The 20,890-nt window shown below is 36.4% G+C and overlaps 2 protein-coding genes across 2 annotated transcripts; one reads left to right on the top strand and one right to left on the bottom strand.

Moving 5' to 3' along the window:
- Positions 1 to 1,305: 1,305 nt before the first annotated feature.
- Positions 1,306 to 5,152, bottom strand: c6ast1 (six-cysteine containing astacin protease 1). The gene is made up of 9 exons (XM_067450474.1): positions 5,021 to 5,152; positions 4,619 to 4,703; positions 4,467 to 4,497; positions 4,296 to 4,361; positions 3,974 to 4,126; positions 3,770 to 3,887; positions 2,126 to 2,304; positions 1,831 to 1,912; positions 1,306 to 1,702 (listed from the first exon to the last, which is right to left on the bottom strand). Exons 2-9 carry the CDS (start codon positions 4,688 to 4,690, stop codon positions 1,573 to 1,575), a joined length of 831 nt encoding a protein of 276 aa, XP_067306575.1. The 5' UTR covers positions 4,691 to 4,703; positions 5,021 to 5,152; the 3' UTR covers positions 1,306 to 1,572.
- Positions 5,153 to 9,207: 4,055 nt separating this feature from the next.
- Positions 9,208 to 20,636, top strand: mtch2 (mitochondrial carrier homolog 2). Its single transcript, XM_067439575.1, has 13 exons — positions 9,208 to 9,346; positions 10,190 to 10,274; positions 10,403 to 10,509; positions 11,002 to 11,025; positions 11,224 to 11,280; positions 11,458 to 11,515; positions 11,612 to 11,663; positions 11,747 to 11,806; positions 12,065 to 12,158; positions 12,362 to 12,409; positions 15,826 to 15,893; positions 16,236 to 16,311; positions 19,829 to 20,636. The coding sequence occupies exons 1-13, from the start codon at positions 9,260 to 9,262 to the stop codon at positions 19,913 to 19,915; spliced, it is 903 nt and encodes a 300-aa protein (XP_067295676.1). The 5' UTR covers positions 9,208 to 9,259; the 3' UTR covers positions 19,916 to 20,636.
- The last annotated feature ends 254 nt before the right edge of the window (positions 20,637 to 20,890 follow it).

The raw sequence follows: 20,890 nt of genomic DNA, 5'->3' as shown, positions 1-20,890 counted from the left end.
ACCCAACATAAGTACATTAAATTGGAATAACAGAATTGCATAATGCTGAAATAAAGCAAGTTAATTATGTGGAAATACTTTCCATGATTTTTTTATGTTCATTCAAAGAGTCATTTTTTTGAGTGTAACTAATTTATATAACTACAATTCTACCCTTGGAAAGCCTAAATCATTTTGTCCCCAAGACTCTATTTTCTGTCTTCAGAGATGTTCTTCTACAGACCTCGGTTGTAACAAGAGGTTATTGGCCATTCTCCTCTGACATCTGGCGTCAGATGTCCCAAAGAACTGCCTTTCACTGGACACCTTCTCTTTTTTTTTTGGGACCATTCTCTGTATACCCTATATGGTTGTGTGTGAATATCTCAGTTGATCAGCAGTTTCTGAAATACTCAGACCAGTCCATTCAAAGTCACAACCACCTTTCAGTTTGAACTTCAGATCATCTTGACCATGTCTATATGTCTAAATCCACTGAGTTTCTGCCATGTGATTGGCTAATTAGGTATTTGCATTAACGGGCAGTTTAGTACACTGAGTGTATTAAAGTAAATTATTATACAATTACTATAGCCTAATTTATTATTTTTAATACAAATCATTTTGCCTATTTCCTTTTAAAACATATGTAAACTAAATAAAATAAAATGTACATTTTCCTTGCCTGTGAGAAATTATCCACAGTGTTGTTTTTAATTGAGCAAAATAAGAATGAAATAATATTCAATTATTTTATATATTTTTAAAAATGTGATAAATCAGCTTCATTTACATACTAATTATTTCAATAGGTAAATGTCTGTGTTTTTAGACAAACACAATCAACCATTTTTCAACCTTTCATCTTTATGTTGAAAGCATTTTCAAACTGCAATAGCTCCCTAAAGCAGACCATGAACCTAGTTTACAAAGAGGAAGCTTTAATATCTCTGGTCTACTGTTACCCAGATGTTGAGTCAAGTGATTAACCTTAAGAGGATGTGGAAATATTTCAAAAGATGCCTTGCACAAACTGTATGGTTTTACAGGTTAATATGAAACATTTGCTCCATCAAATTTCACCATTTAACAGACCCTCGTTTCAAAAGAAGAGGACCTTTTGCAACCTTTCAATGTTGGAGGCAATACTGTATATGGCTCTAGAACCTTACAAGCAGAAGGCTGGTGGCTGACACACAAACCATAAGATAAAGGAAGAGCAATATGGATTTATTTTGTACATCTTTGTGGTTTAGAACATTCCATTTCATCTACACTTGAAACCCTCCAATTATTTAAAAATTGTGAATTAAACACAGGCCCAACTCTTAGTAAATTGAGTCTAACCACAAACTCTGGAATCTGTAAAGTATTTAGTCCTGCATGCGTGAATAGCGAAATGTCATTTTGCAAAAAAATTCACGTTTGATAACACAGACATTTTTGGCCCACTCTGGAAAAAGGAAAGTATATATAAAAAATATAAATGCATTTCCTTATCAATGTAATTCAAAGAAGGCCGCATTTTCACCCTCTGTTGACAAAGCTCTCAAAATGTATTCTTTTAAATGAATTAATAAGAGAAGGAAGGACTTAAGACATACAGTAGAGTCTGTTAATACGCAGAATATCATTTGAACTCATTTTCTCAGAATGACCAATAGGCACGTTATTGTCAGGAATGGGGAGGATGGTCGGCTCTCTGTTCTTGGAGAAGGCAAACCTGAAACCACATAGACACTCCAGTATCAAACACATTCCACATTCGTTTAGTTGTTCCAACCCTTTTCCCAAATGTTTTTGGGGTATCCAGAGAAAATATATGTTGAACTAAACTAATGGAAAACTTGCCTTCCATAGTGCATCACAGAGCTGTAGTCATAGGCAGTCTCCAGGTTGTTAGTCTTGATTTTGTCAAAGTTGCGCTCCTGCCCTATTACAGCAATCAAAAAGGAACAATATTCATATTCATACTAAGTCATATTAAAATTCAATCAAAGCTCTAATTTCCTATTTCTGCTTTTAGAGAATTCTAGCTGCATTTAGTAGCAAAAGCTTCTCCACCATTGTTGAGAAGATTTGCAACTACAAATGTAAAGGTTTTAGAACAAAACCTGCTGAAGAAATGTGTACCAAGCAGATGTACCAGGAATGATGTTTTTATAAAGGATTTGGACGTTATTGTCGCGGTCACTGCGGTTATGTTCGTGGTGAAAGCCCAGCGTGTGAAGCAGCTCGTGCAGCACTATATTCAGGGAGATGCATCCAGTACGGTCCAGAGACACAGTCTGACCTCCACTGCGACGGCCCACGAAAGAGTAGCACCTACAGATCACACATAATGAAAGGATTCAAACAATACATACAGAATTCATTACTAATCACACGCTAGCAAAGTTATTTTTGAGGAACCATGCACAGTGGATTGTTTAACCAGCAGCAAACCGACTGACTCCAAAAGCTTCATTACAAATGTTCTGGTTTCTAACCCATGAGAACATTAACCTTTAACAGTACTCTAAGCAAGGCTGGACTGGGGCTAAAATTCAGCTCTGGCAAACCCAGCCCATCCAGCCCATGAGTTCCTTGTGAATGTTTTTGCTGGGGTTTTGGGGCTGGGGTTGGTTTTAATCTTAAATTGGAGTAAATAAATAAAACTAGGACAACGACAAATAATGATAGATATTATCGAATTTACTACAAATGCAGATAAACTTAATATTGCTTTTTTGTCACAAAGAAATGCACTTGACAGTAAAGCACTGATGATTTTGAGCTAGGATGCAGTTAAGTTAATTTAATTCTTTTAAATGCTGTCAGCATCATTTACTCACTCTCGTGTCGTTCCAAACCTGCATGGCTTCCTTGAAACACAAAAGTAGATGTTCTGAAGAATGTTGGCAACCAAGCCATTTTGGTTAGGCTACCATTTGAATATAGTATGAACAAAAAAACTGACTCAAATTATTTTATTTTATGCTACACAGAAATAAATTAATTTAGGTTTGGAATGACATTAGGGTGAGTAAATGATCACATTTTTGGGTTGAACTTGCCCTTTAAAAGCATTCATATTCTTTCGTGAGGCTATCATTGAAATAGAATTTAATTACATTTCATTAAATCTATTTAAAAAAATTAATACAACTTTTAAAGAGGAAAAAAAAGCTTTGTCCTTAATTCATGGGATCTAGACTTAAAGCTGTTTTATAGACTGTAGTTTAACTGTAGGCCAGTTTCATTTAAATGTAAGATCATGGTAGTCACAGGGTAAAAAACATAGACTGTAAAAACCTTGCTCCGCATTATATGGCTATATGGTTTCTAAAACTATATAAAACATATATAATAAACTATTATATTTGTAATTAATAAAAATTGTAAACACCTAAAGAAAATACGAAAACAGCCTCTGTGAAAGTTATTTATATTCTGCAATATTAATTTAAGTAATAATAGCAACATTTTTAATAAATATTTCTTCCAAAACACCATATTTGCCACATTACCAGTCCAGCCCTGACTCTAAGCAGATTTGATCTGAAGTGTACAAAGGATGTGCCATTGTTCCTGTGCCAGACAGTTGTAGGCTATAGCATAATTTAATTTGATTTCATTGAACATTTTGCTAAACAATATTGTGTTGAGTCTGACTCTGAAGTAAATAAGTTTGCAAGTTTAAGTAAATCTTAATTTAAAAAAATAATAATCACAATTAATACAAAGCTCCAATTTATAATACAGTACTTTTTAAGCACAAATGGCAATAGCAAGAAAATCAGATTTTTACCCTGAATTAGACACTATGTTGATATAGTCCCTCTGTTTTGTGCGAGGCCTGAAGCGAATGCAGGTTGATTTCTCAAAAGATCTCAAGCCTTGAAAAATGACATCCTTCTCCTGGGAGGCTGTTGGAGAGTTCAGATATTAAAAATGGCTTGAACCTTTATGATGTAGTACAAGGTTTTTCTAAGAGCTAAGAGCTGTCACTCACAGTATTCATCAGAGATGACATAAGGCACAAGGACATTTCCACTTGTGCTTCTCTGCCATTTGCACCCACTAGCTGCGCATGGATCTGTCATTTCTATGCCTGTTGCTACAGCGATGTCTCCAAACATGATTGAGGGCTCATTCAGTCCCTGTCCTGATATGAAGCACAGTAATTCACACAACATGCTAATTCTGGAGGAACAGCCCTGAACTTATGTTGCTCATCAAGACTATAATAATATTTCTTTAATTGTGGAGCACTGTCTTCTCTTTATTGAGCTGCTGACATAAAAACACATTCCAATAATAGCATGTCCTCTTACCTGCATGTTTGTTGGTCCTTTCAATTATAGCTGACACCGATTTATCAGCTTGTTCAGTGCCTTTATCTGAGAACCAGTGTTAGTTTATTGAAGCGTGAATAAAACAGTAACATATAAAGATTTTAATTATACTGTTCATTGCCATTAGTCATACTGAAACGAATTTCTTACCAATCTCCTCCGAGCTCTTTTCAGAGATATCCTGTTTATGCATAAACATGTTAAACATATGATGGTTAGAATCACCTAAATAAAAATGAAAATCTTCTCAGAGACTGTTACTGATATTGTTTTCTATATTACTTACACATGTCTGTTCTTACCTTAATAGAACGGCTCTGAGCTTGAAAAGAGCTCAGCAGAAGACAGATGACCACCATCAACAGAAACATCATGAGAAAATCGGTTCTGGATCATACAGCGATACATGTGGGGCAAAATAAATGTCTTATTTATAAAGGAAAAGTAAATTCCTTCTTTCTGTGAGAAATTCTTAGAAAAATCAAAAGTAACTCAATATATGCATTTGAGTAGTTTACTGCTGAGCATCTCCTTAAGTTACATGCACCTATGCACAATATGATTGTTTAAATTATTTATCATTTAGATTCTGATAAATCACTTTTTTATTCTGAAATTCTGTAAACTGAAATACCCTCTGATTTACAAACATTTCTGCATATCTCATCCCTGTTGAATAAGACATCAAAAGAATAGACGCTCACCTCACATTGATGCAAATATTCGGAATGAATTCAGCTCCCTGCTTTGTCTCTTAAATGCTCTCCATTAAAATGTATTTCCACCACCTGTCAAATTATAATTTACAGACAATCCCAGACGATTTATGAAACCACTTAATGATTCAGAGATGTAGCCAACAGATAAACAGGCAGGCTGTTCTGTCTGATGAAAAAGTAGCTTGAGTACTACATGCACATTAACCATTTCACTCCCATAGGTCATCAAAATGATATAGCCTATACACATTTCAACTAGGAGAAATTTCGCTGGTGTCTTTGTTTTCAGAAATGATGTAAGGAATGTTTTAAATATAAAAGTGAAACAGAAACATGAAATGATGAACGGGAATGTGAAATTTAATATTTAAAATTCAAATGTATAGCTATACTTTGTCATGAAAATGACTCTGAGTTGGGTCAAATTTTAGTAGGCCTACATCATTTATAAGCAGGGGCGTTGCTAGTCATAAAGCTCTAGCGGGGCACAGGCCCCTAATTATTATTATTATTTTTTTTTTAAAGCAAGAAGTGTGCCACACAATGCACTATTCACGTTTTCTTTTGCTTAACCCAATATTCGTACACTGAAACAAGTACTGGAGGATGGAAAAATGTAGAGATATTAATAGGCCTATTTATAAAAAATATTGATTTAAGTATTTTCTACATACTCAGTATTTCCCATAGGATTTAGTGAAACTGTGGGTGAACCTCTGTCCCTAGGGGGGTTCGGGGGCCATGCCCCCCTGGAGAAAAATTTAGTGCAAATTCATTAATTTGGTGCACTTTAAGAGTTCAAAATTCTGAGCTCAAACCTATATTCAGTGTGCAAATTGAGCAAAGAAAAAGAAAAAACTTTTTTGACTTGAACCTCAACTTTAAAGGGACTCTTACACTCCATAATGGTAATAATAATAATAATATAAATTCTATGAGAGCAATAGCAATATATTGTAAAATGAATGCACTGGAAATAAATGAGTGAGCATTTATTTTGATGTAAACTGCAGTCGAGCATTTATTTTGGTGGAAAATATGTTTACAAACGCTCATTACAAATCCAGTAAAATGCAGTAATGAACAACTGTGCAGATATGAAATTGCATTTTTACATTTTCAAAAAACATCATTTAGTACGTTTATAAATCAATTTACATTGTGTAGACACACGCACACACACACACACACACACACACACACACACACACACACACACACACACACATAATGGTTCGTTAAGGCATAACGTTAGAGATTCACGTGGAATCACACAGCGTAGACATAGATAGCTCAAAATGCGCACAGATAACACGCTTTAGGAAGTGCCGTGTATGTTTACGCAAAGTCATGATGTCATGTTGGAAGATGCTGGATCTTATTTTGAAGCTTCTGTTTGAGAAAAACTAACTAGCGAATGTTGAACATATTAATCCGGGATGTTGACACTTGACAGCAAGCAGTTCAGCAGAAGAGGCGAAGAAGAAAGGGGCATTCCATTCTGCAAAAACGGTAACCCCCACCAGCAGGATAACGCCCATTTGTGGCCTCAGTAGGATGATATTGGTTAACTGAGATGCGGAGCTGATCGCGCACTTCTCTTTGCACAGCGCAAACAGACATTCTATTTGATGAGGACACAAAACCTTATCGAGCTCTGATATCAATTTGTGGCAGTCAGTGTTAATAATGTGGCAGGGCTCCACAGATAAATACATGTATGGGAAACTCTGATAATTTACATTCTCAGCATACTACTGTATATGGAAATAATACAACTGGGGAGAACTTTCTTGGAGATTTGCATTCTTCTACATTGCACAATGATAAAAATGACTAATCAAATATTTTTCAAGAATTTACAATTACAATATATCAAGGAACCAGTCATTTTATGACAACAACTAAAATTAAAGGAACTCTATGTAAAAAATGTATTTCAATTAATCATAAAATTACCCTGATATGTCACTAGACGTTAAGAAATCATGTTATCATTTCATATCATACATACTTGCCAGGATATTATCATTTAGAAGTTGTTGTTGCAGCCCTCAACTGATGTTGATGTTTTGGCCTGAAGCTCCACCCTCCACCCTCCACCCTCCACCTCCACTGCAGTACCAGTTTTGGCCACAATCTCACATACACTTCCTTTAAGAGCATAAATATTCTAGAGAAAACCCCTATATTTACACATGATTTGACAGTTTATTTTAATCAACCAAATGTAAAGTGATCATCTAGGTGTCAGCTATGATGCACATCTTTTACATTTTTGATATTTATTAAAATAAACTGTCAAATCATGTGTAAATATAGTAGTTTTCTCTTAGAATATTTATGCTCTTAAAGAAAGTGTATGTGAGATTGTGGCCAAAACTGGTACTGCAGGTGTATCCCCTCTCCCCCTCTCCCCCTCTCCCCCTCTCCCCTGACTCGAGGTTGCCAGATAGGCTGCAGGATCCAACATGAACGTTTGTAGCTGCAGCTGTGGTAACTAGAGCAGAGCTGGCAACCCAGATGCAGAAACAATACTGACTCATGATTGGTTGATAGGTGGAGGGTGGAGCTTCAGGCCAAAACACAACATGTCAACATCAACATCAGTTGAGGGTTGCAACAACAACTTTTAAATGACAATATCCTGGCCAGTGTGTGTGTGTGTGTGTGTGTGTGTGTGTGTGTGTGTGTGTGTGTGTGTGTGTGTGTGTGTGTGTGTGTGTGTGTGTGTGTGTGTGTGTGTGTGTGTGTGTGTGTGTGTGTGTGTGTCACAATGTAAATTGATTTATAAACGTACTAAATGATGTTTTTTGAAAATGTAAAAATGCAATTTCATATCTGCACAGTTGTTCATTACTGCATTTTACTGGATTTGTAATGAGCGTTTGTAAACATATTTTCCACCAAAATAAATGCTCGACTGCAGTTTACATCAAAATAAATGCTCACTCATTTATTTCCAGTGCATTCATTTTACAATATATTGCTATTGCTCTCATAGAATTTATATTATTATTATTATTACCATTATGGAGTGTAAAAGCCCCTTTAAAGTTGAGGTTCAAGTCAAAAAAGTTTTTTCTTTTTCTTTGCTCAATTTGCACACTGAATATAGGTTTGAGCTCAGAATTTTGAACTCTTAAAGTGCACCAAATTAATGAATTTAACATTAAAATGCACTAAATTTTTCTCCAGGGGGGCATGCCCCTGAACCCCCCTAGGGACAGAGGTGCACCCACAGTTTTACTAAATCCTATGGGAAATACTTAGTATGTAGAAAATACTTAAATCAATATATTTTTATATTTTTATAAATAGGCCTATTAATATCTCTACATGTTTACATCCCCCAGTACTTGTTTCAGTGTACGAATATTGGGTTAAGCAAAAGAAAACGTGTATAGTGCATTGTGTGGCACACTTCTTGCTTTCAAAAAAAAATAATAATAATAATGAGGGGCCTGTGCCCCGCTAGAGTTTTATGACTAGCAACGCCCCTGCTCCTTACGCAGACTTTGGAGCAGGGCTATCTAATGGCAGCCTTACCTCGACTATGTAAACTAAAATAACTCTCGTTTACATGATAAGCGTATAAAATGCTTTCATTCAGCAAGGCACTAGGCAGGATGGATGTGGCTGTTAATGTGATGTAAGAGTGCGCCACCTGGCGGACAATGAACGAACGGGTTCCCAGTCAGGTGATCAAATACGAGTAACCTCATCACGTGATAAGTCAGTGTTGCCATGTCCTCTTTATTCTTGCTATTATTCTTACAGGCTATGGTTGTCACCTGTGGTTCTAGCAGCTTTTTATAATGTCATGATTCATCTCCTGAATTTGTTGTTACTTTCTCCAGCCCCTCACTTACCCCATTATATATCTTTATCTATGGGTGTGTTGGCGCATGCGAGAGAAAATCATTAACTGATGTCATTATTAGATCGTTGATTCGCTGTATGCGAAACATCTGTGATTTTTTTATTTTATTTTTTTGTTAAAAATGATATAATAAGATAAATTAAATTTGGCAATAATCTGCTGCACAAAAACTGAGATTGACTGTTTACGCCTATTGTTTGTGTGGGGAAAATAGCGTATTTTGGTCTTAAATTAATTTTTATTTTTTATATAGCAAGATCTGGCAACATTGTTTTGTGCGTATTGCCAACGGACCTTCTCTGTCAAGGAGGGGGACGTTGACGTTCCGGATTGTCTTGGTAATGGCGGACACATGTGGCCAAGTCCTCCTTGGGTCTGGACTAACAGTCCTTTCCCATCCTCTTATGTACATCAAGGTTTTAGTTCAGGTAAGACTGACACAATAGACGCAAAAATGACAGCAGCAGCAAGTTCCCGACTGCACATGCGCTGCTGTCGAGCAGTTTCGATAGCATCATGTTGATAAATGTTAGCCAGTTGGTTTGTTAACAGTAACTTGTTTATATGGTAATATTTTCTTCTCAGACATGAGTATTTTTGTGTGTGCAGTAGATGTGTTTACGGGGATAAAGGTGTTGATGCTCACTATTGTGTAGTTATTAACGTTAGCTGTTCTAGCAGGGCTATTGACCGCTGTCTATCTAATGTGTGTGTTAATGCCCTGGAAGGTCAATCTATAAGGTTTGTCAGGAATAATTTTTATAGCAATTTTAGCACATAACAGTGCCAACAACTCGTATTATTGTAATCTATAACTTATGCCCTCTGAAAACAATAGCATATTTACACCAGTGTCTGGTGTCATTCAGTGTTGTGGTATAGTACGCCTGTCTTTATAACAATTGATTAAGGTTATTGCAGGGTTTTTTTATTAATTAATTTTTTTATTTATTTTTATTAACAGTAAGGTAGTGTGCTTTACATGTACACTATATTGTGTTTTGATAACTGAGTGTAGTATGCAAACACTGATGTCCCCCCATTTGTTTGTGTAAAAGTGAAAGAAAATTGATTCTGCAAAATAACACTTTCTTATTATTTTTTCAAATCTAAATGAGTGTTTACTCAAATTCACATTGTTTACTTGAATTCAAACAATACTGTAAGAAGGGGCCTGTTTATTTTCAGGGTCAATAAAATATATTGTGTATTAATTTCACACTGTCTGTCTTTAATGGCACACTAACTTATTTGTATTTTTAAATATATAGGTTGGACATGAACCTCTTCCTCCTACTCTAGGAAGGAATATGTTTGGTCGACAAGTGTACCAGCTTCCTGGGCTCTTTGCATATGGTAAGATTAAGTGAATGGTTGCTTTTACACTGGGTCTACGTTGCCATTCATTTATATGGGTTACCAATGTGATTTGAAGAATTCTGAAAAAGGAATGCATTTCTTACGCCTACATTTGTGTCTTTCAGCCAAACACATCATCCAAACTGATGGGAAATCAGGCCTGTTTAAGGGTCTCGCTCCAAGGCTTTGTGCTGGGACCATTGGCACCCTTGTCCACAGTAGAGTCTTGCAGGTACTATATGCACACCAGGATTTTTAGAGGTTTATTTCTTGTAGACCTCACTGATAAGAAAGTGTCTGCTAAGAACATAAATAGAAAGACATTTTATTTCCCCTCCATTTGCTGTCTGGATGTGTAGCTGCTAGTTGATGAAAGTCACATTGTTTCCATATCCTATAGCAACAAGGCAATTGTAAGTGTGGGATTGCTGTGTTTGGAATGGCTTGAAAGTATGGAAATGTGTAATCTTGTCATTTAGTGTGTGATGCCCAGTTTTTCTTTGTAAGCTTTAACTACGTCATCAAGTGTATGATGCTTTGGGTAAAAGTCGTGTAGTGTATTCCAGCCTTTACTTAGATTTGTGTAACTGTGATCTGTGCAGGGTGTTACTGTCTGTATGTTGTTCAGGCTGTTGCAATGTGACTTTTGTAATTATCTGGCTGGGCACAGTTGAGCAGAGGTTATTTATACTTTATATCTCTAACTCTTTGTTTTAACCCACAGAAGTGCCAGGAGGAAAACATTGAGGTAGGAACACATGCATGTTTGTGGAAGTATTATTTTATTGCTTGATTCCAACACATGCATTTCCTTTCTTTTTTCTGTTTTCTTTCTTGTTTTTATTTTCTTTCTTTTTTTTTACTTTGGCTGTCATTGCTGCAGTCTGTTGCACATTTGTATGTTCGGTGATATAATAGCCTGCATCTCATTTTTTTGCTCTCACAGATGGTGAAAAGTGGCCAGAAAGCAGAGGATGGTTCTCTGCAACATGTAGTTAATGAGGTGAGCATAATTTAAGACTTGTTCTTTTGCCACCTTTTATGCAAGCAAAGGCCTGTTCACACAGTCACAAGTCTGATGAGACATATAGAAAATATTTCAAAACAGACTTTCTGAATTATTTTGTGTATTTCTAATGCTTTTTTTTTCTACTTGTCTTCATTTAATTTGTCCTCTCAGACCACTAAAGAGATGATTGCACGCTCATGTGCTACAATTGTCACACACCCTTTTCATGGTAAATACTATTAATACAATAAATGACATGTTTTGCGATTTGAATCTCACTTTTCTCTCAATGTGTGAATGTCACCTTTTGTCTTTTATATGCCAGTGATCACTCTCAGGTGCATGGTCCAGTTTATTGGTAGAGAAGCCAAATACAGGTCAGTTAATTTTTTTTTTTTTTTTTGGATTTCCGTTTTTTATCTCTGCATCACACATTTATTTATTTTTTTGTTCCTTCCAGTGGCGTCTTTGACTCCATAGTTACCATCTACAGGGAAGAGGGAATCCTGGGGTTTTTTGCGTAAGTGTAAAATGACATTTTCAAATCAGGTAGTCTGTGGTTTGTCTGCAGCTGTACTATTTCAAATGCATGACACCATCTTAAAACCGCAACACATGAGGTGGGATACATGTATGTGGAAAAAAAATCAATCAAACTTCACAAATCTACTAGTCATTTTAGGTGCTAAATAAATAATAAAACATTGAATGGATTTGACATTAAACATTTTAATGAATGTCGTCAGGCAATTTTACAACTGGTCTTGTCAACCCACAGTGGCCTCATTCCTCGTTTACTGGGTGATGCTCTTTCCCTGTGGATCTGCAACATGCTTGCTCACTTCATAAACACATACACTATAGATGACTCGGTACGTAAGCACACAAACCCATGTCCGAACAATAAAGCATCTTGGACCCTAGATTTGTAGAAATATTCAGTATGATAATCATGTGAGCTGTTTTTAATTGTTTCATCATTGCATAGTTTTTTGCTAGAACAACAACTGTGCATATGTTTTTATCATAATGCATTGTGTGTACTGAGTGGATTATCCTGTTGTGTCTGTCTCAGACGAGTCATACAGGAGAGATCAAGAACTGCTCTCAAGCTGTGACTGGGGTAAGTCATCTGACACAAGCTATTTGCATGATCATTGGCAAGTGCAAAGTATCGTTTGGTTCTGTTTTGATACCACCCTCTACAAAGCATGTACATAATTTGCCTATTCTACCAAATTTTGAGCTAAGTGACTGTCAATCAATCGCTATTGGCTGGTAAAGTGTTTGATTTTACTCACCAGTAATTAAGTTGGAGGTTATGAGTAAGCACATCACTGATATAATTTGTAATTTACAATTTGTTGTACTGTCTAATTGAGTGCATAGAGCACCTACACATTATAAGACTTTGATTGTTGGAAATGTATGGTCATGGCTCATTTATCAGGGATTGAAAGATTAGTTTGTAATTTCAATAATGCGGGAATAAAGCAAATTGTAATAAAGCATTTTCCCTCTCCATTTTTACAGTGCACTATTCCCAGAGATAGCAATGGATTTGCAATAGATTGCGGATGAGGCCGCATTTTTCTGTCCGAGCCTGGTCCGTGTCCGACAGAGCAGTAACCGAACCCGACAGGCATTAAGATATTTATGTCCTAGCCCGACAGTTAAAATCTATTTTTTTCCCCTCATATACTAATGATACATGTAGCTACTTTTCTTTTTTTTGCGGAAAGCCTGCTTTTATTAAGCAAATGCAGGAAGGCATTCTGAAATGTTTACAGACGAGCGCATCAGCATGCGCATGGGGCATCAAACGTTACACGGAGCCCAATCAAATAGCCAACTGAAATTAAATGAACAAAGGTCTACTAAAATGGCCCAAGCTAACAGAACAAAACATAAATGTAACAAATTGAAGTGCTTATTGAACTGAAAGTCACTCTTGCCATTTTTCTCAAACTGTATGGTTCCTAAACTGCAACATGGGATCTATTTACATAATCTATCCATCAAAGTTTAGGCTAATGAAGATTTTACTTTCTACTCTGTCCTGCCAGCAGCGCTGAAGTTGCACTCGTTGCTAGTGCTGCTGGAATAACAAGGATGCCACGGGCAATGCAAGCATATGTTGCGCGTTGTTGTCACAACTACATAAACAAATTTCTGCACACAGGAAGGCAGATGTTAGGGTAATATTTTACATTTATTTTAATCACAAAAACAAACCATTGCATCAAGTTAAACAGGCCCATTGGCTACTTGCATAATAGGCCGTTTTAAAATGTAAAAGGTTCAATGCCTTATCGAGCTGACGTGACCGAGCCTGACCCAAACCCGAATGGCATTTCGAAATATCTATGGTCGGATATCCATCCTCTAATTTGCAAGTGTGAACTCTAATGTTTAGCTGTTAGAGCAAACAGAGTTCTTTTTTCACCAAACGACGGTGAGTAAGGGTACTTACCGTTGTTTGGTGAAAAAAGAACTCTGTTTGCTCTGTCTTGTATGCAAAGAGTGAAAGTGTCAGAGACTTACATTTATGCACTATTTGTAAATGGTAGTATTATGTTACAACTGAGACTGTTTGGAATGTTTCAGTATTCTAGCCAGTCACATAAAACGAACAATTTAAGACCAAGTAGAAGCCATTGCCAGCTGGTATCTTCTACAGTGGTTGGAACTAATGTGCAAACAGTATTCCAATTCGCTAGTACTCATCTATAGTCTTCCGTGTTTTGATTTCAGCAAATCATTTTGAGTTAAAGGGTTAGTTCACCCAAAAATGAAATTGATGTCATTAATGACCCTAATGTCGTTCCACACCCGTAAGACCTTCATTCATCATCGGAACATAGTTTAAGATTTTTTATATTTTAGTCCCAGAGCATAATGCAGTCTATGCACACTATACTGTCCATGTCCAGAAAGGGAATAAAAACATCATCAAAGTAGTCCATATGTGACATCAGTTGGTTAATTAGAATCTCTTGAAGCATCGAAAATACATTTTGGTCAAAAAATAACAAAAACTACGACTTTTTATCAGCATCATTCCTCTCTTCTGTGTTTGTTTTCAAACCTCAAATAAAGATTCCAACGGCCATGAATCAGTGAATCGATCAATGATTTGGATCGCCAATGTCACGTGATTTCAGCAGTTTGGATCACGTGACATTAGAGATCCGAATCAACCAACTGATGTCACATATGGACTACTTTGATGATGTTTTTATTAGCTTTCTGGACATGGACAGTACAGTGTGCATAGACTGCATATGCTCTGGGACTAAAATATAAAATATCTTAAACTGTGTTCTAAAGATGACCGGAGGTCTTATGGGTGTGGAACAACATTAGGGGGAGTCATTAATGACAATGATTTCATTTTTGGGTGAACTAACCTTTAATGCAGACAGCATGATTAATATTCATGAGCCCAGCAAATATTAAGTGACGAATAACGTCTCCACTTCAGGCATCCCATAATTTCTGTTTAATATTACAGATATGCATTCATACATTTTCATTTATACATGTTTGCCACATTTCAGCCCTAATTATTTAAGTTTTATAATAAAAAAAAATGCTTTACTGATGTTTCTTTTTTAAATTATGAAGTTTAGCTCTTATGCTTTCAAATTAATACAAAAATTAATGTATATTCGGTTACACTTTTTGTTGTAATGTGTCTGTTACAATGTAATTATACCTTTAAATACTGAGTTGTTATAATTAACTCCATGTATTTTATTATATGGTTAGGATTAGGTGGTGGTTTTGGCTTGTGTTTTTCAAACCTGTCCTGGGGACGCCCCACCACTGCACATTTTGTATGTCGCACATTTATTGAACACACTCAATTCAAGAGTCCGTCTCAATCAGCTCCCTAGCTTCTTAGGTTATGAATCAGTATATCATTTATACAAATTCTACATGTAACAGGGACACTGTAAAATGAAAGCCCAGTTTCAAGGCCATTTAAGTAGCTCTTATAAATATGCCTTAGAAAAAAAACCTTACTGGTGTGCGTCTTGAAACAAAACAATGGCACTGATATATTTTTAAGATATGACATGTATCAAACATGCATTTTAGTCTCGGAAGTACCTTGATCCCTTTTCTGTGTAACCAGGAGAAAGTGTTACCATCATTTTTTTTTAAAAGCTGCAGCATTTTGTGAAGAGAAGCTGATGAGATTTGCAGTTTTCAGATTGTTCGTACACCTCTAAGTTATATTGCTAAAAGTTTATATCAATTTAAATGTCTAAATTAAAGTAATATAGTAAAACACGAGAAACTCTTGGTTTGGAAAACCAGATGACAGCTAAAAGAGTAAATTGGAGTGAGATGTTTTGCTTTATGTGAGCCTGTGTGTCTGGCGAGTAAAATAAAACATTTTAATAGCCAATGGTGATTTCTATTTCTAATGTGTTTGTAGAGGGTTGTTTTGATTGACAAAGGTTTGCTATTGCTCTCAATCTAACACCCCCCCCCCTTTTTTTTTTCTTTTTTTTTTTGACATTTACTCAGTTTTTTGCAAGTATGCTGACGTATCCATTTGTACTGGTGTCCAACCTGATGGCAGTAAACAACTGTGGGTAAGGGATTTTGTGTGACTAGTGGAAGCATTTGTGAATGGCATTTAAGGAGATTTGGATGCACAGGGAGTCAATAGTCAATAGATCTAGTTTTTTAGCTTTTTAAGAAGCTTGTAATCTTAAACTTGTTTGCATCTTCACCTCATGATCAATATCTGAAAATATAGTTTTATATATATTTTAAATATAATTTATTCACTACTTCTCCTTTGTCAAATTCATGTACTGATATGTAGACTTCCTGAAGTTTGTTGAACTGATCCTTACAATATTTAAGATGAATTGAGGTTTAGTTGTAACAGATTATAATTTGTAGATAATGTATCTCCTGATCTGACCCAGGCTTGCCGGAGGTCTGCCACCTTATGCTGCCATTTATCCCAACTGGCTCCACTGCTGGGGTCACCTGAGCCGAGAGGTGAGCAATTTAAGTTACTGGGAATGGGGATTTGAGTTTTGTTCACATTTTTTGAATGTCTATGTCAGAGTTTCCCAACCTTTTTTCAGTCATGGCACCCTTTGAAAATTTTCCATTGTAGGTGTCTGTTTGTTTATTGTAAAACCACCCCAAACATAACGTTAAACGTTCACACAAAGCACATTCAAATGTGCTACTCCATTGTTTTTCTATGTAACACTAGTAGTCTGACGTGCAAAACCGTTTTGCTTGCGATTGCTAAGGTGTAGTCGCATACAATAGTCCATAAACCAAATCATGTCCTCACAATCCACAAGTAAACAAACGCAAATGTTGACAATCCACTAAATACAGTACATACCACAGAGATGGACATCCTGCTGTTGTTGCTTCTCCTGTTCAGTTTATTTTAGCCTCCGGATCCGATTCTGGATCGTATATGTATTAGTTGAATCTGATTGATAGCCATGGTTTATTTAGGGTAACGTTTTCTTTTCCACGCTTAACGCTCTCGTGCTCTAGCTGTGCGCTCGCCATTCTTTAGCTCCGCCCACACGATACGCCTCCAGCCGCTCGTTTTTTTCCGGAAAGACTCGGTACAGCCTATCTTTCTTTTATAAATATAATAAAACTAAAGACTTTTTGGAGATATGAAGGATGCAATACTACTCTATAGGTACTCAAGATTGACATGAGATTGACTGAAACTGAGTCCCCCCCCCCCCCCCCCCCCTTAAATACAAACAGCAGCACAAATAAATACTATTGACCAAAGATACTGATAAAATAAACAATGCTTTTCATGTTTTTCAGGCAGGTCTAACATTAGTTTTTAGGTAGAGAAATTGAATAAATAATCAAATGTAAAATAACTGCATATTTAACTGTTTAAATTAAAGATTAATCATTATTAAACTTACACAAGCTATTCAATCAAAAGCAATGAGTGATGTCCTTATCTTTTCTTTGATATTAAAAATAGTACAGGTTGCTGCCCCTTTAAGACCTAATACAGGGATATGCGTCGTCTTTCTCGATTGGATAAAGTTCACTTAACCCGTTTAATCCCACCGGTCACAATTGTGACCGTAAATTTTCCTCAAATATTTTAGTGTTGTATTAAAAAGCAACTTCTATTATGAAGCAAATTTTCATTTATAATACCCATTTAAGATGTCTACATGAGTTCTGCGCAGGTTTAACATTGCTGCATAGTTTGGTCGGGTGACCACACACACTTATTTCTTGGTACTGCCATCTTAGCACAATGACAATGTGAAAGCACAGAAATGACAGGAACATTTTATGAATTAATCAAAGTTAATTTTTGAATAGCTCATTCATTTTTAGCACACATCATCATGAAAGGGTCATCTATACATACATATTGAAATAATATTCATACATGGTTTATTCTGCTGTCAGGATGCATATAAAAGAAGACGGTCACAATTGTGACCGGTAGTATAACACAGAATATGTCCCCTCTATGTCATTCTGTGTTATTCATATGAACTCACTCACAGATTGAACTGAAAACTATCTATCCGTCCATCCATTCATCCGTCCATCGATCCATCCATCCATCCCTCCCTCCCTCCCTCCCTCCCTCCCTCCCTCCCTCCCTCCCTCCATCCATCCATCCATCGTACTTCTGTCTGTCTATACCTTTGTCTAGCTATACTTCTTTCTGTCTGTCTGTCTGTCTATCTATCTATACTTCTGTCTGTCTAACTAACTATACTTCTGTCTGTCTGTCTAACTATACTTCTGTCTGTCTATCTATATGTCTGTCTGTCTATACTTCTGTCTATCTATCTATCCATCTATCTAAACTTCTGTCTGTCTGTCTGTCTATACTTCTCTCTGTCTGTCTATCTATACTTCTGTCTGTCTGTCTGCCTGTCTGTCTATCTATCTATACTTCTGTCTGTCTGTCTGTATATCTATCTATACTTCTGTCTATCTGTCTATCAGTCTATACTTCTGTCTGTCTGTCTGTCTGTCTATCTATATCTATGAGATATACCTTATAAACCTTATAAGATATACCTTGTAAACTTCCAAATTTCGGATTTACCAATTGGTGCTTCAATGTTCAAAGTTGCTCTTCCTAATATTTAGGAGTAATAACTACATGTAAGTGCGTAGATCTTTTCAAGGTTTGTTGGTCACCTCTTCCCCTCTCTTTGGCCAGACACGTTATTCAGTGAAGATGAACGTGTTACCTAGATTTTTGTATTTATTTCAATGGGCTGCAATTTTCATACCCCCAATTTTTTTTTTATTGTGTATCATGAACAATAGAAATAGTTTTGAAGTAAATCCTAATCATATCTCATTCTTATATGTTGGATATTTTATTGTTATTTTAAGTTTCAAACCGGTAAATAGGTCTAATAGAAGAATTTGTATGAATTCTGTCTATGCTGTTTCCCACCGGTCACTATTGTGACCGAGTATAAAACCTAATATTTCACTAACTTAACCAACATAAAATCAAAGAAGGCATCCCATTTGTGTGTTAGGGAGGTCTAAGGAGTAAATTGCATGTACTCACATTGCAGGAAAAAATTTGGGATTAAACGGGTTAAGGCATATTCAGACCAAGTCTGCTTGGATACTCATCAAGAGGGATATGTTGACATACTTTTTGTGTGAGTTTGTCCGTTCAAGCGCAAGACTTGAAAGAACTCAACATTTGCGCGCTGTGAGACGTGTGCGTGCTCTCGGATGAGTGCAGAGACAGATCTTCACACAGCTTGCACGCGCTCTCATTTGCGTCTTCTGGCGAATATACCCGGGTGATGACAGCGAAATGACTGGTCATACGGCTGCACTTGCATGCATTGAACACAGTTTACAAAGAGAGACAGTTTTTCTTTTATTATCGCTGTTGTAGGCCTATCACTGAGGAGCCAGCACGTGTATCCATCGACAGAAACATACATAAAAGCATGTTTTTCAAGTTACAACCCATATTAATGATGTCATCATCAGATGTGAGATGAACCGCGATGCAAGTGCGTACTGGCACCTTTTACGCGGCACCCCTGCTTTTACACTTCCCCGGTTGGGAAACACTGGTCAATATTCTTCCGCTAATAGCCTTCTATTTCTTAAGTGGAATCTGACTAGGCTAATCGAATTAAAGGGCTAATAGAATTAAAGCAGCACTCTACTGTAATAATGAGTTTAACTACATGACTCTATAAAACAACCGAAACGAGTTTTATTCTAGTAAGCTGGATCTGTTCCTCCTGTTGCTGAAGATGATTCTCTTGCCATCCCAAATACATGATCTAAACAGTTAATCTGTTGTCTGGATGAGCAGAACATCTTGGAAAAGGGTTTTGTTGAACACTGTCTAGGATTGTTTTTTAACTGTGACCTACATACTAAAACACTTCACTGAGATTTCTTTTTTAATTTAAGTTTATTTCTTTAGCAATGTTACCATTTGATGAAACTGTCAGATAATCTAATTATGTTCCCCCTTTCTCCTTGTGTGTCTCAGGGCAACATGAGCAGAGGCAACAGTCTGTTCTTCAGGAAGTTGCCTGCAGGGAAGATGTATGCCATTGAGCAGAAGAGATTTTTTTGAATGGGAAGCCGTCAGCATAGTCTATAATTATGATAATATAATTGAGCTGGCCCAAAAAGTTGGACTCCTAATTCTTCGTATGCACTTGTTTAAGATGACAAACTTTTTTTGATAATCAGTCTGCATCAGCCTCCAGGATTATTACTGTTAATTTTATCAGTACCTTTTCACTACATTGTGATTTGCTTTGATTTAAGATCATGAAGAGCTTTATTTTAATACCCAGGGATTTGTATACATAGCCAAGTAAAATAAAACTGCAGTATAATTTCAGTGAAGCACTCGAGGGTGCTCGCAACCATCTGTGCCGCTTAACCCTGTTTTTTTGTGCTCGACCATAATGCTTGTCAGTATAACGGTAATTATAGATCTGCGTTTGTCTCTACTGGTTCATGCACTGACTGACTGACAAACAAGAAATTCTCTATCCTGTTAGTAGCAGACTGACTTGTTTATGTGAGAGGACGTGTATGCAGCACCTTGACCCACTGTATTGTCTATCTGATGTCTACTATGATGTTTTTTGCATAATTTGCTAAGCTCAACCCCCCACCTTGGTCATTGTGACAGATAAGTCTCTGTGGCATCATATCGTTTATTGAGTTTGGACGGTGTGGAGGTCGACTTCTACCCACATTTCCATCACATCTCAGTCAGAAAAAAATTGAGATTTTTATTTCTAACCACATTCAAATGGACCCAAATAAATGTGAGAATGCTTTTTTTGGTCTTTGTGTCTTAGCTGTACATCATCTGCACAACAGACTGGTGCTAAACATGCAGAAACATTTCAGGAACTAGCTGGAATGTTGTTACTTAATCTTCCATTGTATTGTCATAGTGCATACAACTAAAAATACAGGGCAAATTAAATGGTCTAAAGAAATGCAAAAAGCATATTATTTAAATATGATGCAAGCAAGAATATATAGGGACATTATTTATTAAATAGGTGTTTAACAACTATGGATTTAA

Source organism: Pseudorasbora parva, chromosome 1 (genome assembly GCF_024679245.1).
Source record: "Pseudorasbora parva isolate DD20220531a chromosome 1, ASM2467924v1, whole genome shotgun sequence".
Taxonomy (NCBI): Eukaryota; Metazoa; Chordata; class Actinopteri; order Cypriniformes; family Gobionidae; genus Pseudorasbora; species Pseudorasbora parva.
Note: the sequence above shows the minus strand (reverse complement) of the source record. Positions and strands in the feature narration are given on the sequence as shown.

Bases quoted from the DNA above. Each gene is read 5' to 3' on its own strand.
- mtch2 (XM_067439575.1), top strand. From the start codon at position 9,260: ATGGCGGACACATGTGGCCAAGTCCTCCTTGGGTCTGGACTAACAGTC. The intron at 9,347-10,189 runs GTAAGACTGACA...TTAAATATATAG, and splicing joins ACATCAAGGTTTTAGTTCAG to GTTGGACATGAACCTCTTCC. The intron at 10,510-11,001 runs GTACTATATGCA...TTTAACCCACAG, and splicing joins TCCACAGTAGAGTCTTGCAG to AAGTGCCAGGAGGAAAACAT.
- c6ast1 (XM_067450474.1), bottom strand. From the start codon at position 4,690: ATGATGTTTCTGTTGATGGTGGTCATCTGTCTTCTGCTGAGCTCTTTT. The intron at 4,498-4,618 runs GTAAGAACAGAC...ATGCATAAACAG, and splicing joins CTCAGAGCCGTTCTATTAAG to GATATCTCTGAAAAGAGCTC. The intron at 2,305-3,769 runs GTAAAAATCTGA...TGTGATCTGTAG, and splicing joins AACATAGTGTCTAATTCAGG to GTGCTACTCTTTCGTGGGCC.